The 19,464-nt window shown below is 32.2% G+C and overlaps 1 protein-coding gene across 1 annotated transcript; it reads right to left on the bottom strand.

Annotated features, from left to right (window-relative positions):
* Positions 1–642: 642 nt before the first annotated feature.
* Positions 643–5,195, bottom strand: LOC145635605 (palmitoyl-acyl carrier protein thioesterase, chloroplastic-like). The gene is made up of 7 exons (XM_081686913.1): positions 4,729–5,195; positions 3,462–4,143; positions 3,213–3,346; positions 2,830–2,943; positions 2,298–2,469; positions 2,090–2,158; positions 643–1,275 (listed from the first exon to the last, which is right to left on the bottom strand). Exons 2-7 carry the CDS (start codon positions 3,972–3,974, stop codon positions 1,006–1,008), a joined length of 1,272 nt encoding a protein of 423 aa, XP_081543039.1. The 5' UTR covers positions 3,975–4,143; positions 4,729–5,195; the 3' UTR covers positions 643–1,005.
* Positions 5,196–19,464: the final 14,269 nt, after the last annotated feature.

The following is a 19,464-nucleotide window of genomic DNA, read 5'->3' as shown; positions in this document are numbered from 1 at the left end:
CTTAAAAGAAGCCCAGGGCCCACCAAAATATTCTGTCATTTTGGATTCTCTTTTTTTTTTTTTTTTTTAACAAAATTCCTTCAAATTATAGCATGAGCCAAAAATAGGAGGGACCAAAAATGTTTCAAATATGCCAGCTTTTACTTCAAAATATGGACCTATACAGTAAAAATTGCACGTGAAATCCAGGAATTTAGAACGCTTTTCTTTTTCCAGGCAACAAAATTGGGGACCAAATTGAAGTTTTACTCAATCATATAGTGTAAATGTAACTACTGTTGAAATTATGTTCCAATCTAGCTAACTATAAGGTACAAAGATAGATTGAGGACAATTATTGATTGGAGTATACAACACGTGTCACACACGCCTCGATGTTATGTTAGATGGTAAGATCGGTAACACCACATCAACGATGTTCTATTTTCGAAGGAAAATAAAATCAACGGAGTTTCACTGCGTAGTGACAAATACAGCAGAGCATGTAACAAGACAAGCAACTATACTTCTCACGATTTGTCCCACAGAATTTATTTTAGATCGATTAACAAAAATCAGATAAAATAAAGTTAGAAGCATTTTTATTTTAAATAGAGGGAATATCTGATTTGTCATTTCTTGCAAATTGGAATCAACTATAAATTTAAAAAAAGAATAAGTGAATAGGTATCTGCTCTGAATAAGAAACTCACCATAACAACCATTCAAAAAGAATTAAAGAACAAAACATATCCCTAATTTCTTATCATTGTCCTACCATGATCATTAAGATGAGGAAGAAGGGGGGAGGTAGAAGATACATATCATAGGATAATTACATGGGGGGTTTTTGTAGAATCATTTAGCACATCGGCGCAAATTAAAAACATATATAGGGGAAAAGGAAAAGGAAAAGGAAAAAAAAGGGTAAAAGGAAAGAAGAAAAGGGGAAGTAAAAGCATTTGAGATTCCAGGGCCAAGATTTGAAATTTGCACAAGAATATGGGAGAGGGATGTTCGCGGCCACTAGGTGCTCTCTACTGGAGCTTGATCCAACATGCCAAAGTTCTTAGCATGCTTTGGCCTCCACTCAGTTCTTCCCCTTACAACCTCGGATCCGTCCTCAAGTCGCAGCAAATGTTGGCACTCTACATTCCCAGAATCTTGGAGTCCTCCAACACTAGCACCAGAGACAGAAGTGAGCGAGGATATCACATTGTTCTTTCCACACTCCCTCCTGTACTCCAAAGTCATCCCTGAGAGTTCATGGGTCTCCAGTATTGATTGTGGAGCACTCTGCCATCCAACAAATGCTTATCGTTAACATATAATTCTCAAGAAACAAATAAACTTTCCAAAAAAAAAACATACAAAGTATAATTCTCAAAAGGAAACATTTTACAAAGTAGCATAGCATATCAAGAAAAAGAGTTGCAATGAGATCAGACCATTTTGGAAATGTTTTTAATGCTTATCCATGAACCAACCATAAAGGAAACAAACAACGTTTTGTTTTCCAAGATTTTGTTTTGAAACCAAAGGCAGGGAATTAACAATACTATTTACACAGCAGCAATTATTTCAAGACAAAACCAATCACAGAAATTTTTAATATTGAACTTATCCCTGGAAACATCTCGAGACTATTACAACTTTTAGAGCTTTAGCTAGAATACTAATACTTTGCTTAGGGACAAAAATTTTAATGTTCTTTATTTTAAATCTTTTTTCGTTAAGTTAGCCCAACGGCACCATTACCAGTCTCTACAGAGGCTTATCCACACAGAACACAGTAGATGGATCTAACAAGCTAAGATTTGTGATCCCTCTAGCTTAATACGAAATTACGAAGTACATGTAATTGAAGACAGGGTTATTTGAGACTTTGTAAGCACAATCTAACTCAGACTATTTCGACTAACACAATGGTCGATAGTTTGGGAGCTTCAAACAAAAAAAGCCAATGTTAGGGCAGTAAACAGATCAGACAAGGACGCTGAAGAGAAACCAAGCCAAGAAAATGAACATTTTTGAGACAATTATTTACAGATTATGCAACCCATCATGTAAAAAACATACTTGGTATATTAAGGTAGATAAAAGATGATACCTCAAGAATCCAGCCAATGTACTTAACATTGTTGACATGCTGATTGACATCCAAATCATTCCATCTAGGCTGCAAAATGTCAATTAAACCGTCATAAAAACCCATGGCCAGAAAATTTTACATGATTAAAATTCGGTGAGTCACCAATCAACCATCATCCTAAGGCAACTGTCCATGACCAAAACAGAGTACTGAAAGAGTAACTTACAGTAAGACCAGTACGGATGTGTTCAGCAGAGTTGTCGTCAAGTTTTTGAAGCTTCCTCCCATCCTCCGCGATGACAGGAGGAGTATCCACAAAGTAGGGCCCAATTTCAGCACGCACTTCATCTGGCATTTTTGACAACCTCCTTGTATCTTTATTCATCATCACCCAGACACTGTAAATTCATAACTGGTTTTGTTAGTTACCTCATATAACAAACACCTATAAATCTTCCATAGCAGAAGACATTTTTCATGTTAATAATGATTTTTGGCAAGAGTGAGGTACAGAGGTACATCGATCTTCTCAATCCTACTTAATCAGAGTTTCAGCACCCTTAACAAGGAGAATCATAATTGGTTTCCATAACTATTACTGTACAAGCTAACCAAATAAAGCTAGATGGTATGGCTAATTAAATTATTATAAATATAGAATATATAAATAAGAACAGAATACTTATAGAACTTTTTTCACAGTGTTAAAAAGAGAACAAAAGGGGAACTGGAAAAAAATTCAAAGTATTATTGCTAACCTTGAAGCTCTAGTGAGAATTTCACCCGTCCTACAGTCTCTAAACAGCCAGTCACGACGCATACCATTCTTTCCAGATGAACTAACCCAGGTATCAACTTGAACAACATCTCCCCTGCAGAAATAAAACAGGTGAAACATAAAAACTTTTTATATTCAAGCAAATTTCTGTTTTTAAGCCATGTTACCATGGTGCATTCCAGTCACACAAATCAGAAGCATGCATCCTTATGATTTGACAAGATAGAAAAGCATACAATACTTGGACCAAAAAACTATAGGGGCATCATCTCTTAGCATATACTTTGTATTTAACACTGTCCAAAATCTTCATCCTATTCTGCCATATATATGTGAAAATAAACCAATACTTGTGTTACTTACCAAGTTGGATAACGATCCACAAGAACCTGCATTCTAGTAACCACCCAAATTAAATTTTTTTTGCACATTTCTGGGGTTGCACCAAAGCCATCACCCCAAAGCCCTGCTGATTTCACATGATTGAGTGCTGTTTCCTGCGAAAATATAGCCCACAAAATAAGTTGGAAACTTGGTAAAACAAACTCCATAAGAGTATCGAGTAGGAAAGTTCAACATCTCACAAACATCCTTAAAAGTTCGGAACAATACCTGCAGATGATTCATTAATGTGTCTATAGAGGCCGTTCTATCCGCCCCTATCTCATACGACCTAATAGAGAAGTTCTGTCTGAAGACAAACCCATCTTGAACCATCCTTCCCAAGCCAAAAGGGTCACCAAGCACGTCCGGACGCTTTGTTTTCCAGTCAAGCATCATCCACTGCTTCTCAGCAGCCAAAAACATTGTAGTAATAGCAGCAAGAAGCATGCTCCAATCAGGCAATTGATTGATAAAAGTCCTCTGGGGTGAAGAAGAGGTTTCTTCCCCACTCTTCAACCCTTCCTTAGTTGAAGAATAACCAACCGAAGAGCCATTGATCTTCTTCGGGGGAGCTTGTGCATTGGTTTTCACTTTCAAACCGCGAGATGAGCCAGATTTTGGCTTGATACCACTGGTATCTAAATTCGAGGAACCAAGTTTTGACGAGGAGGATTTCGAATTCGAGTCAGGAGGTAAGGGAGCAACAGGTAAGAAAGCAGAAGTTGCAGCCGTGGCAACCATGATTACTAGCTCAAATTAAACACCAACAGATCAATAAATCCTTTTAAACAACCCCACACCACAAAATCAAAAACTTTCCAATCAACAACGTTGATAATTGCAAGGAATCAAAACCAAAAGAATCACTGTACTGTATCAGGAAACATCACAGAGTTTGCACACATGAACCCTGAATCCAATCAACAAGGCAAATATTAGACATTCCAAACATATTTATGTAACATAAAAATGTAAACAAAGAGCAATTAGATGTTATACAAAGAAAGAACCTACAACATAATTGGACCACCATATAATCATAAACATTCACCCAAAAATACACCAATATAATATGCTTTCAGAACTCTATGCATTTACCTAAACATTGACAATTAGAGAAATATGATTCTCAACAAATATATGAAAACTGAAGGTGCCTATAAAATTGCTCTCTTCCAGAAAATTTTATTTTAATTGGTAGTTGGAATCATACAGAAAAAACAGCAAAAACATTCGGCCAAATGTAAGCAAGCAAATCATTGAATTAAAAACAATATAACCCCAGAAAAAAATCAAATATTTTTCAGAAACCCAATTCAGATCTGACCTCAAATCACCCAAAAAAATGCACAAAAAAACTCAAGAACAAAAACCCATTTCAGCATTGCATTACAAATTCAACCCCAATAAACAAACCAAATCAAAAAACAATCAATACCCATTAGATCAAACACCATAAAAATCAAAATTAATAAAAAAGAAATCGAAAAAACACCTGGATATATACTTGAATCGGTGACTTTATTTCTTATTTTCTCTCTCCAATATTGTGCGCTTTGTTCCTCGTAGTTTCCCCTCTCTTTTCTTAAGTTTTTATTTTCTCCTTATTCGAAGGGGGTGAGAGAAAAATAAGGAGAAAATACAATAAACAAAAAATAAGAACAACCCCTAATTTTAATTTAATAAATTTTGTTAAATAAATATATTTCTGGGATGTAGGTTTTTGTTTGATTAAAGAGAGAAGATTTCGTGAAATTTGAGAAAAATATTTCGTCAAATCCAAACGCTTGATAAGAATTTTCTAAATATTTTTTTCTCTCTTTTAAGAAAAAAAATTGGAAATATGGGTGGCGGAGACAAATGAGTAAAAGTCCAGCTATAGTTTGTTCTTATAGTGTCCAACTCTTCGTCCCGCCTCCTCTTTTTAAAAGTAGACTTCTATTGCTCTTCTTTGCACTCTTTACCTTTTCTTACTTTTCCTCTACTACTAGGTGTAAATGAAATGTGTATGGCAACTCATAGATTCACAATGAACTCGATTCCGGGATGACTCATCACCTAAATATGGTCAAACATACTTCCTTCGTCCCATATTATAATACTCCATAATATAGTTTATGTGTGTTCTATTTTGTGGACCTAAAATCCTGTTCTTGTTTCCATTTTTAAATAGTTTGTAATTGTTCTTGAAATTTTCACTTGCCTTGTACTTTTTCCACTTTCTCTTTCTAACTTTTGTTTATAATTATACTTTGCATGTTTTTTAATATACTTCATTCACTTTGGCCCTGTTTGTCAAATGGCTGTTGGCGGTTGGCTGTTGGCTGGTTCACTTGGCTTGTTTGACTAGCTGGAATGTTTGGCTGTTTATAATGGCTTTTGAAATTGACTGTTTAAGCTGCCTATTTATAAAAGTGTTTGGTAAATTAATTGTTGGTTGTTGGCTGTTTATTAGATAATTTGTGGGCCAACAAGCCAAAAGCCAACAAAAAAGCTACTCAAAGCAGCTTTTTCATTTTGGCTTAAAAGCCAGCTTTTTCGCTGACTAAAAAGCCAATTACCAAACACATTTTTTGGTTGTTTGACCACCTAAAAAAGCCAAAAGCTAAAAGCTAACAAAAAAGCCATTGAAAAGCCAATTACCAAACATGGTCTTTCTCTTCCCATTTCATAAATACCGTAAAAAAACACAAACGGGAACTGTAAACTAAGATGAAAAAAAAAAGTCAAACCTAGTGCGATATGGATACAGAATATAAACAAAAATACAGTAGGTCATAAATCTGTGAAATGAATTGTTTGTTGACTCTCCGTATATGATTATGTTACAATTTATTTTGGAGAGTTGTTTGGTTTAGGGTAAAATAATATTATGAGGAAATGTTTTAACCATTTTTTTCTTAATTTGTTTGGTTTGTAAAGAGCAACTCCAATGGTTGTAGGTAGGGATTTGCTTGCAATTTCCAAAAGTCTCTAGCTATTAGCTTGATCATTTGAGCTAAAAAATACAATTAGCTTGGCCAAGCGTCAAGCTAATTTGATTGAGAAATTTTTTTTAAAAATTTTAGAGATTGATATACTAATGTAAATAAATTTTTGAAGATAATTCAGAAAGTTAAGCTCATTTAAATAGCAAGTCATTAGCTCACCATTGGGGCATAAAATAGCTACACAAAAAATTAGCTTAAAATTCTACATGACATGACAAGCTTATTTGAAGATTATCTTACCATTAGAGATGCTCTAAAGGGATCAAAAATAGTCATCTTAAAGATGGAAATGAGAACTTATTAAGATTCCAAAATGTTTTGATTTTTAAAGATGGAAATTATTCCTCTGTACACTTTAGTTCCTTTTTCAATCCTTGCATGCAATCTTTACTTGGAATTGGTTTGTAATTATGCTTTTTCTTGAAAAATCCTTTTCACATTGAACATCTTCAATGCTAAACCTAGTGGAACCTTAAAAGTGTTGTTTTATCAATTTATGTTATTGTGTTATTTGTGTAGCTTAAAATAATTTGTAATGTTTTGAATTTTTTTAAATTCGGGATTATAGAATGGTCCGTCAACAATTATAAAGACTAGTTTAATCTAACTTAACTTTTTAAACAGATAGAATTCTACTAATTATTAGTAATTCGGATCAAAATAAGAATTTAAGAAACATTATCCTTGACAAACCTTATAATGATTATACTAAATTAGTTTTATAGACTTTGTCAAAAAAAAAAAATAGTTTTATAGACATACCCCCTTTATGTCTAATACATTTTTACATTTGCTTTCTATGGTTAAAATTTGTAACTTATGCATTAGGCAAAAGCTAATGAGCGCCCCCGGGGCGTTAGATAAGAGAATTAAAGTGCAAATATTAGAGTAAAATTAACATTAATTACACCGAACGACGCGTGATTTTGTCATGAATTCCTAAGTTAATACCATTTCAACCAATATAATTTATCCTTATCTAACGCCCCGGGGCGCTCGTTAGCAAGATCGTATTCATTAATATAATTGAAGATAATAATCGTCAAACACATGTTATGAAGGTCAAAAGAAAAAGGTTAATAAGAATATCACTAAAACAAAATTATTAGTACTTCAAAGTTAATGAAAAGATAATATTAATATATGGTTCAAACTAGAAGGTCCTCTTGTATATAAAATGAACGAGGTTTATGAAGACGTGGAAGTTTCTAATGGAGTGAATAAGCCAAATTTAGTTAAACAAATACTTTTAGGTATGTCCCTGTATTTTTGACCAGTTTTATTTTTATTTGATTTTGACACCTGCTTTTGATACAAAACCTTCAACGCGTTTTCTATAACTATTTGTTTTGGCATAATATTAAACTTAACTGAGCTATTAAGCTCTTTATTTTCCTGGTAAAAGAGTTGGGCTCTGTTTTGGCATAATGTAAAACTGTATAGTATTCACATTTTTTTGATAGATACTTTATTAATCAATTAGCATTTGTATATTGTCAATTTTTTCATCACTAGCTATTTAAAAAGTAACCTTGACAACTCTAATGACTACATTTACCATTGCTAATTTGCAATTGCAAATAATTAATGTCACAATTTAGAGCATACACAAATGGATAGCTACAACCCTAAAAGATTTGTGTGTCACATTTGATCAAAGTGCGTGTCATATCTAGTCATGTAGGTAAACAAACATTAATGTAGGGATTGCCATAGAGAGCCCTTTTAGTTGTTGGTAATATTAATGAAGGAAAACATATAAGCAAATATTTAGGAGTATTAATGTTCACACACTATTCTTAAGAGTAAAAGAAAATTTAAAAAAATAATATTGACGAGGCCAAATAAGTACTTAAATAAATATTTTCGATATAATTGTATATCATATAAAATGCGACTATATCATTTTAAAAGTGATAACATCTAGAAACTGATTATGTAAATGTATCATTCAAAAGGTGAATTTATCATTAAAAAGGTATCAAACAGTAATTATATTATATCATCCAAAAAGATAATTATATCATTTGACTAGTTGTTTAAAATACGACTATATCATTTAATATATGACTCATAATAAGATAAGTATATCATCTTAAAAATGATTATATTATTCAGAATATGACTATATTATTTAAGAGTGCCAAATATTAAATCTACTATGTATAATAATTTATTGTAGACCGCCAAGACCGGGTTTATACAAAATCTGTTGTAGCAATTTAACATGAGCTAGAATAAACTTTAAGTTTTCCTACAAATTATGCACAAAATCATTATCATTACGGCACAAATGTTTAATTTAATGACTACCAAACTCCTCAGATATTCCTACGCAACTATTTGTGTATCCGTACAAAATAAAGCCTCAGGAACACAAGTTTTCACCCGAAAATCCATGATGAAGCTAACTTTTGTAGGCAAAATTAATTGTATTCTATGGTCAAAATGTAATCTGATTTGACATAGGTGCGTAAGAAATAAGAAAAATAGAATAAGTTGAACGAACCAACACAATTATATGATATAAAATTATAAGTTATATATCTTCTACTAATTATAAGTCACCTAACAATGAACTCTACCCCTTGATTTTCGCCCCCACAAATTTAAGTTTGTGTTTAACAAATAAAAATAATTCTAAATGAAGACGCAATACCCTTATAGCTAGCATTGAATTATAAGTGTATAGTCAAATGATCAATTAATTATTTAGGATCATTTTGGGATTTATATACATAAACTAAATAACCCCAAAATGTCAACTTAAATTAAAATAAAAATCAAGCCTATAATAAATTAACACATATTTTGGACCTTATATTTAGTTGTTCGCCATGACACGCACGATGCATGCAAAAACTAAATTGATTTACTCTTATATTGTATTTATGTGTTAATCAAAATATAAAGATTTTATATTGTATATAGGTATACATATTTTTTTTTTTTAGATGGATGATCTACCCTCATATATACTCGTACCTCAACCAAAACATGGCATGAATAAATTGAATATATGGTCACTAAATTTTGTGGCCTTAAATTTGATATTGAGTATGTGGTATATTTAACCTTATCCCGTCTTACTCGTACAGTAGTACGTAGCATACTAGCATCAGGCTTCAATTACATGCAACGTAAGTTGTTGTTAGTGGCATTGTAGATTTGTGTGTGGCCCTAAATTACATTTAAAAATGTTAGTTGTCATTTATAATTTGGACATAATAAAACCTTTTTATTTTTAATTAACACTACTTGTCACTTCACAAATCATAAATCATGAGACTTCTACCATCGCAACACTGCATGCATGTTCACACTATGTGTCACTTTAAGATTTTAAAGTCAAACTCTTGTGGTAGTGTAGTTAAAGGCACAATTAATATAACTATAGAACAAAGGATTAGAAAGTGAGGGATAGCGTAGGTGGTTAGATTATATCTCGGTGTCAGATGATCTTGAGATCAATTCTCATCACACTTTCATACAAATTTTTGAAAGTTAATTATACAACAGAATTTATAATTACTACATAGTTCGATGTTGTTATACACATAATAAATCAATATATGTTTGTTATTACTTCTTAATAAGGCATATGTATTCAAAAACTGAAAAATAATAATATTAAATCAAGACCAATATTTTAAGACTAATTTTAACAAGTAACCAACAATGTACATTGATGATCAAAGTTATGACAGTACAGATAATGAGATATTAGAAGGGGCACACAATAACTTATAAACCTTAATTGTTTTATAATATATGATCAATGATTTTAGCCTAGGCTAGCTTGCAATGTTTATATCATATCAATGAGTAGTTGCAAAATTTGGACATTAATTGCTAATTATCCTTCAACAAACTTCAGCTTAAAGAGTTAAGGGATGATTGATAGTGATGCTTTGATTTGACTATGGAATTATTGAGAAAATTCATTGATATAGATATAAACACTCATTATTTCATTTCAATGATATTAAGAAAATGCCTAATCAATCGGATAATGTTAATCAATCGGATAGTGTCTCATTCATCACATGGGAAGGTTGAGTGATAATTTATACATATATTATGTATCTACACAAATTAAATAATATATGGAAAATTGTTTTGAAAATTATATATCCGTCATAAATTGTATTTATAAGAGACAAAGACAAGTATAGAGGAGGTTAGTAGGTTACGTTGTTATTCATGCACAAATGGATGAAATAGTATTTTCATGATTACATTAGATCATTGCAATTTGGGTCCATTATTCTTCATAAAAGAGATCAATATTATTGCATATAGATGAACAGAAATAAATTGAGGGAAAAGATGAGTGTCATAAGAAACTTATTTTTATTTTATTTTTTTTAACTAAAAGTAAATAAAAATTCCTTAATATTATGGCATGCATGTACAATAAAATACCTCTCTAAGAAAATTATAAGATTATTTAAACTAATTAATTTCTAATTAAAACATCTAAAAGAATAAACACTGAAATGATAAATATGAATTAATTCTATTAACATGTACTATTGTATGGAGAATGAGCGAATTTTATTGAATTATAACTAAGAACTAAAACAATTGTAGAGAAATGTTATGCAATATTAGTTAGATTGTGGAAAAACATTATTAGTTACTTATGCGCTAAGAAACCCTAGTGACTATAACAATTAACTACCCTCTAGTAAGAAAAAGAAGAACAGCAGTAAGATCAATAATGATTCTTCAAAATTCGCATGTTTATTCATAACCATCCATTATTATATATCTTGACATGGGCCTCAAGTCCTCAACTTAATTAATGTCTTAAGAAATAGTATGTTAATGATATAAAGACATTATTTTATATACATCATATCATGTATTCGTGTATACATATATGGAGAGAATTTGTTGTTAGTTTTACATTAATTGTAGTGGTTGAATGGTATCAAGTACTACATTTAAAAAAATAATAATAAAAAAAAATTATGATCGTGAAAGCTTCTAAGAAATGCTTCAATTTTTTGCATGCTTATTATTAAAAAAGCTGTTATCCAAGCTATCCCGTCATATTTAATGGAAGTTTATAAGCTCCCAAGCTCTGTAATTGATGATATCCGCTCTATGACTGCTCGATTTGGGTGGGGTCAATCTGACCAAAAGAGAGAAGTGCACAGGATCAATTGGGATGCTTTGTGTGCCCCTAAGTAGGGGTGTGCATAAATGGACCTGGACCGGAAAACCAACCGGGACCGGACCGGAATTGGACCGGACTGGTTGATTCCGGTCCGGTCTTCGATCCTCACAAATTGGGGATTCCAGGTTTTCGGTCCGGACCGGAATGTGTACTTTTTGTTATTTTTTGGGTGAAAATTTTAAATTTTATGTTTAAATTTCTAAAAAATTTAGGTACAAAACTTGTAATTTATAAATTATAGGTGTAAAATAGGAAAACACGCAAACAAAAACAAGATGTTAAAAATGTATGTATATATTAAGATACTAAGGGCCTGTTCATATTTACTGAACTGAGCTGAACTGAACTGAATTGAACTGAACTGAACTGATTGGAGCTGAACTGAACTGATTGGAGTTGAACTGAACTGAACTAAGCTGAAATGAATATTTTATGAGAGAGGAAAATTAAGAGCTGAACTGAACTGAACTGATTGGAGCTGAACTGAACTGAAAATAAGTAAATATGAACAGGCCCTAAAATGAAAAAGAAAAATAAAAAAATAATGTAACCGGTCCATTCCGATCCAAAACCGGAATAAACAGGTCTAGACCGGACCCGGACCGGTTGATTACGGTCCGGTCCTGGTCCCCAAAAAAATTCGATTTCGGGTTCCGGTCCCGATCCGGTTTTGGACCGGTGCACAGCCTTACCCCTAAGTGCCTTAGAGGGATGGGATTTCGTGACATGGGGGTGTTCAATCTTGCTCTCCTAGGAAAACAAGCCTGACGTCTCTTGAATAATCCAAACTCTCTCTTTAGCCACGAAAAACTATCCGAATTCTGAATTTCTGGACTCCTAACTTAGAAGTTGTTTATTCTAACAATAATAAAATTAATTTATTTGACAATTCATATTAAGGTGACAAGGTACTATCCTAACCTAAATTGTATAATTATAATTTGGGTTAAAGAAACAAAAAAGGTTACAAGCTCACAGGAGAACAAAGATGGCTTTCATATTCGATATCACACCCATTATGTTGACCTTATTAATATTGTTGTTAGTTTTACATATATATACATTAATTATAATGGTTGAATGTTAAATCAACTTTAGTTTTCGAGAGCAATGTTACATCAAATACCTACGTGAAAGCTTAACTTTTTCCCCCCTCTATAAAGTGTGAAAGCAAAGGCTAACGACTATTTCTAAAGAATATTCATGCAAACCTAACAATGCGATCTTGTCTATTATTATACCTTATGGCTTATACATAAATTCAAGTGTACCTAAATATGTGTGCATTGCTAGGTATTTTCTTAAATATAACTTAATTATTCTATTATACCTAACAATTGCAAGTAGAAATAAATATGATAAAGAATATTTAAAAGCACAAAGAGAATAAAAGCTAGAAATTAAAACATTGCATATAGGGTTCATTTACAATCGGTTATATGGTATGATTAACCGCATAAAACACATTGTATTCTCTTTACATAAATACGAGATAAATATATTTATGTATAAGTTCCATAATGTTTCCATATATAAGAGTGATAAGACCATAGAAGAATAATGTAGAGTCGTCAAAGAATAATACTCCCCCATAGTGCGACTGTGCGAGGTGTTGTTATTAATTACAGTTCAATCTAGGCCCTATCATATTTACACATTTTTTTTACTTATTTTAAGAACAATAAGTTTAAATTAGTTTTGATATAAGGGTTAAGTTACCCAAGTTGAATTTTTAAAACTAAAATTAGTTTTAATTAAATCTAATAAGTTTTGATAAGTTTATAGGTTTAAATAAATTTAGATTAAGTTTGATAAGTTTAAAATTCAAAAATAAAGATAAGTTTAAATAAATTCCATTATAATAATAAGTTCAACTCATGCACACGCACGTTCGCCCCTAATCTAGACACTAAGATAAGTTTAAATAAATTCTATTATAATAAGTTGTGATAAGTTCAACTCATACACACGTTCACGGTTCACCCCTAATAGTTAGTAAGATAAGTTTAAATAAATTTTATTATAGTAATAAGTTCTGATAAGTTCAACTCGTGCACATATTCACCCCTAATCTAGGTAGTAAGATAAATTTAAATAAATTCTATTCTTAATTCTTAACTATATAAATAAATAATATGCCTCAAAAATACTAAATTATATACGGAGTACTTCGTATATAGTAGCTTCATTGTTGGGATGCAAGCTCTAACGTCTTCTTACCGTATTTGACAAAAAGCAAGCATAATCCATTTAACAAGCTTTACTGCTTTTTAGGGTCAATAATTTAAAATTTTAAAAGATACGATTAATGGATAATGTTGGTAGGTTAAGGTTTGTTGGCCTACAACCACCAGGTGCTACTTAAGTCTCTACTCGTTTCATACGACATACGAAGAATTATTTTGTATTTTAGTTCATAAAATAAGACCGTTACAAATATATCTTTGCTGAGAAGAAATTTTTTGGTCTATTTAAATAATCTTTGTAATTTATAGTTTTATATGGAGTACTTGATTTATGTATTATGTTATATAAATTTACGTTATAATAAAAGTACAATAAATAAGACTTCGTATCTTTAGCTATGTCACTAGTAATCTAGTATATATACCTTGTCAGTTTTAAGGTTATAAATAGAGTAGAGAACGAAAAGAAAACCATTGTTAATTAAATGAACAAGAAAATGAGGCAATCTGTGTGGACAAGTCCAAAAACAAAAGCCATTCTCTGGTGGACGAAATAAAAATACTATTCCGTAATACTAACCCCACAATATAATCTGAGTATATAGCATATGTGAACGGAGGGAATCCAAATTAAAGAAACAGTTACTTATCTAACCGAAACTAATCTTAAACAAATTTATTAATAAGTAGATACCCTATAATCTCGCTTAAGAAATGAGATAGCAAATCGAATTTGCACAAGCTAATCAAACACTACTATACTCTAACCTTAACTATAGGCAACTATGACAGAATTATACAACTCGGATTCTTGCACAAATTACAAAAATAGGTTGACCAAGAAAACTCCAGGTTTTAGAAACTTCCAATAAACGGCAAAATTGACCAAATTTTTACTAGTATTTATTTTCATAAAACATGGGGCATATATATTATATAATTATAAATTATAATATAAGGTGTGACCAATAAAAAGTGTGATGTATTTGCATGTGTAATGTGTATGATTTGGGCCACTGGTAGCTGGCTAGTGCACCTAACAATTAAACATGCATGGGGTAGAACAACTATATAAATTTTAGATAACAAGTAACAAGTTATAAATGGAAGAATATAGCAAAGGTCTAAAAAATGATTGGAACTTTATTTTGGAAGTTTACGTTATGTCTTTCTTGTTTGCTAACTCTCTTTTGCCTTGTTCAAACTTGCATTGAGACTTTGATTTACTACGTATTTAATTTGATCTCTTTAAGACCGGATTTTTTACGAATTTTTTTATGATTATGGATGACCTTGTATACGTTAACTTAGTTGATAAAGTCTCTTAAATTTTATACCTTTTAATTACCATATATTGTTTGTAGGAGTGTAGCTTGAAAGTTTATCAAGGTTTTGTAAATGCCAACTAACTTGGTTGATGTAGTAGTAAGGGATGATACTCGAAATCTTTAATCAAATTAAATTGTGAATATGTATTGTGCATTTTAAAAATTCAAAGTTTTTATTGTTAAAAATTGAACTCTATATACATTATAGATAGAAACATTTCTACTTCCAAAGTTTAAGGGTCTGTTCTCATAGACTGAACTCAGCTGAACTGAACTGAATTGAGTTGAACTGAACTGAAATGAAATGAATATTTTATAAGAGTAGGAAATTAAGGAGTTGAAATGAACCGAACTAAACTAAACTGAATTTCAACGTATGAGAACAGGCCCTAAGTATATGATTTTTGTTATTTCTAATTGGATCCCATATCCTGCTCACTTTTTACTCTACGTTTTCACTTTTATGATACTTTCTATTAAAAGTAAATATTGCTATTTACCTGAAACAAAGGAGTCGGGCGACTTAATATAGAGAAGGGAAAATAAAAAAAAAAAACTATGCAATTGGAATGTTGCCATGTCGTCCTTACAAATTAATATATTATAACTATAGAATGATTTTAATTAAATTAAGCTAAACCGAAATAATAATGACAAATAGGAAAAGCTCTGAAAACACCATGGCATTCCTTGCTCATATAGCTTTAGTTGTACCGTGATGAATAAAGTAGCAATCTTAATTCGGTGGTTTAATAATTTCAGAAGCATATGGCATGTGATCTTAAAGTTCTCTTATCTACTACTAATACTACTTAGTATAAATTAATAAATAATTATATTATAAAATAATTTGTATGTATGATTAATTAAGTATGCCAAGAACTATGGAGAACTTTCCTGTCTCTTCCTTTTGTACCATGCCATTCCCATCCTATTCTCTTCTTTGTTTTGGCCCACATTTTGAGTGTGTTTAATTGGTTGTAACTTGTAATTATAAAGAATAGTCCATACTCCCTTAGTAAATAAAGTAATAAATAATTCATATTACTAGTAACTAAAAAAATAAAGTTTTGTTCTATTTGACTTATTAAATTCAATATTTATACCTTTTGAACTTATAAACTAGTTTTCATTATTGATTGTAACAATGCATAAATTGTGTTACGTATAAACGGTGTGGTTACCATCGATGAATTGATCGACATGGTTTTTTTAATAAAGCTTGATATGAGCTATGTACGCGATATGATCTTATGGAATTACTAATTACATCAGTTTATCTTATTTAAGCAATAGTATTTGTCCGTGCTAATGTGTCGATTATTTCATTTTAAGCAATAGTGGTTGTCCATGCTAATGTACAATTATATACAAAGTATGAAATTATAGAAAGGGATATGTTTTTTGAAGTAAATTGACTAATGATCTTTTTTTTTTTTTTTTTTTTTTTTTTTTGAGAAAAGCCCACACTCATAGATTGTATTTTATTTTATTTTATTTTTTTTGACAGAATCAGATGATTATACTATCAAATAGAATTCGAAGTTAAATGGCTTAAACCCAATTTTAGTAGCCCAACGATTAAGCCCACATAAAAAGTGAGTGTTATGGCTTAATGTTGGATATCAGGCCCGTCATTAGAAGATTTGAATGGACTATAAAGTCCAATTGCAAGAAATAGTATACCAGTATTATTATTTTGGAATATACAACAAACCAAATCAATTTTGTATATGAGGCCCATAACAATTTTGATGGACTATGAAGGCTAACAACACAAAACAAGCAAATGTTAATGAGCCATGGAATTACCATTAATGGACCTTATTGCACAATATCTGATACATAAAAGATAGAGCTGTCAATTCAGGTAAACGGGTCGGGTTTGGGTCGTGTAAAAATGGGTCAGGTCAACTCGGGTCGGGTAAATTAGGATTAATTCTATAACTTATGCGGTTCGGGTTTGGGTTGGGTCATGCTTAAGTCGTCAGCTCACGTCGGATCATACTTCTTATCGAGTTTGGGTCGGGTTTAGGTCGGGTTACATTCGGGTCAGGTGAACAATAGGCCGGGTTTAATTCGGGTTAAAACGGGTTAGGGTAATTCTCGGGTTCGAGTCAAGTTCGGTTCAAGTCAAGAATTTGCGGGTTAAAATAAGGTCGGGTCATTCTTGGGTTTGAGTCGGGTACGGCTCAAGTCAATAGTTTGCGGATTATAATTTGGTCGGGTCATTTTCAAGTAGGGTCATTCTCGGGTTCAAGTCGGGTTCGGTTCAAGTCAATAATTTGCGGGTTATAATCAGGTTGAGTCATTTCCAAGTCGGGTCATTGTCGGATTCAAGTCAGGTTATGTTCAAGTCAATAATTTGCAGGTTACAATCAAGTCGAGTTATTTCCAAGTTAGCTCATATTCAGGTTCAACTAAATATAAATACATAATTATCATTTTTATCAAGCTAATTATTTCCTTTGACTATAGCATATATGACAATATACTGAGGAACTATAGTCTATAATTTAGGAAGATAATTATCTCCTTTGACCATACAACAAATGTATACTATATTTAACTCTTAAATTTGAGGATGATGCTCCTTTCTTTTGCTGCCTGGACCGACTTGGTCTCCCTAGACAAAATGTTTTGATCAACAATAATAAGGTGGTCTAAATTGCATTTAAGGTGGTTTGAAATTGGGTCAGGAACAATTTGGGTTCAATTTAGGTCGGGTCAATAACAAGTCGTGTTAATTTCGAGTCGGGTTAGTAATAGTTCGGGTTTACTTTTTGGGTCAAATAAGTAATAGGTCTGGTAAAATTCGGGTCGGGTCAATAACAAGTCGGGTGAATTTGGGTCAGATCAATAATAAGTTGGGTTGATTTCGGGTCGAGTTTGTAACGAGTTAGGTTAAATTCGGGTCGGGTTAGGAACGGGTCGGGTTGAATTAAGGTCAGGTTAGTAACAAGTCGGGTTTTGACAGGTTAAAACGGGTTATGGTCAATTTCGGTTCAAGTCGGGTTCGGTGCAAGTTTATTAAATTGGCTGTTGTAAACTGGTAAATCGGTGCAAGTTGTAAACCGGTAAATTGGTCGTTTAACAGCAAATTGGATGGTTCAACACACCCAATTGGACTCCCGTAGGGTAGTATGGACCATGGTAAACATTTCGGCAATTTTTATTTACGGGCAAAAAAAAGTCCAAAAATGTCAAAATTAAAGGCTAATATCCACGCTTTTTGAAAAATTTGGAGGTTTCGGGGCCCGGTGTCGAAAAGTCTTGAAATTCTATGGGATACATCTCGGGATCATATGATGTCGTTTGGAACCATATATGATCATTATTTGTTGTCATAAATGTTCATGGTAGGCTTGAATAAATGAAATTGGTGCAAGTTGTAAACCGGTAAATTGGTCATTTAAAGGCAAATTGGATGGTTCCACCCACTCAATTGGACTCCCGGAGGGCATTAGGGACCATTGTAAACATTTCGGCAAATTTATATTCCAAGCGAAAAAAAGTCAAAAAATTCCAAAATTGAAGGCTAATTAATATCCACGTTTTTTGAAAAATTTCGGAGGTTTCGGAGCCCAGTGTATAAAAGTCTTGATATTTTAGGGGATACATCTCGGGGTCATATAATTCCGTTTGGAACCATATATGATCATTATATGTTGTCATAAATGTTCGTAGTATACTTGAGTTAATGAAATTCGTACAAGTTGTAAACCGGTAAATTGGCTGTTTAAAGGCAAATTGGATGGTTCCACCAACCCAATTGGACTCACAGAGGATATTAGGGACCACGGTAAACATTTCGTCAAATTTTATTTCTGGGCGTAAAAAAGTCAAAAAATTCCAAAATTGAATACTAATATCCACGCTTTTTGAGAAATTTTTGAGCTTTCGGGACCCGGTGCCGAGAAAGTCTTGAAATTCTAGGACATACATCTCAGGGACATATAATGCCGTTTGAAACTATATATGATCATTTGTCATAATTAAATGTTCGTGGTAGGCTTGAGTTAATGAAATCGGTGCAAGTTGTAAATCGGTAAATTAGTCGTTTAAAGGCAAATTGGATGGTTCCCCCCACCCAATGGGACTCTCGGACGGTATTAGGGATCATGGTAAACATTTTGACAGTTTTTATTTCCGAGCGAAAAAAGTCAAAAATTACAAAATTAAAGGCTAATATCCACGATTTTTGAGAAATTTTGGAGGATTTAGGACCCGGTATCGAAAAGTCTTGAAATTATAGGGGATACATCCCGGGGTCATATAATGCCGTTAGGAACCATTTATGATCAGTATATGTTGTCATTAATGTTCGTGGTAGGCATGATTTAATGAAATCGATGCAAGTTATAAACCCGTAAATTGGCCGTTTAATTAAAGGCAAAAATTGGATGGTTCCACCTACCCAATTGGACTCGCGAAGGGTATTAGGGACCATGGTAAACATTTCGGTAATTATAATTCTGGGCGAAAAAAGACTAAAAATTCCAAAAATATAGGCTAAGGGCCTGTTCTCATTGACTTAACTGA

Source organism: Chenopodium album, chromosome 6 (genome assembly GCF_948465745.1).
Source record: "Chenopodium album chromosome 6, dcCheAlbu1.1, whole genome shotgun sequence".
Classification (NCBI taxonomy): domain Eukaryota; kingdom Viridiplantae; phylum Streptophyta; class Magnoliopsida; order Caryophyllales; family Amaranthaceae; genus Chenopodium; species Chenopodium album.
The sequence above is the reverse complement of the archived record's forward strand: the minus strand, read 5'-3'. Positions and strand labels throughout refer to the sequence as shown.

Bases quoted from the DNA above. Each gene is read 5' to 3' on its own strand.
- LOC145635605 (XM_081686913.1), bottom strand. From the start codon at position 3,974: ATGGTTGCCACGGCTGCAACTTCTGCTTTCTTACCTGTTGCTCCCTTA. The intron at 3,347-3,461 runs GTATTGTTCCGA...ATATTTTCGCAG, and splicing joins CATTAATGAATCATCTGCAG to GAAACAGCACTCAATCATGT. The intron at 2,944-3,212 runs GTAAGTAACACA...TTATTTCTGCAG, and splicing joins GTGGATCGTTATCCAACTTG to GGGAGATGTTGTTCAAGTTG.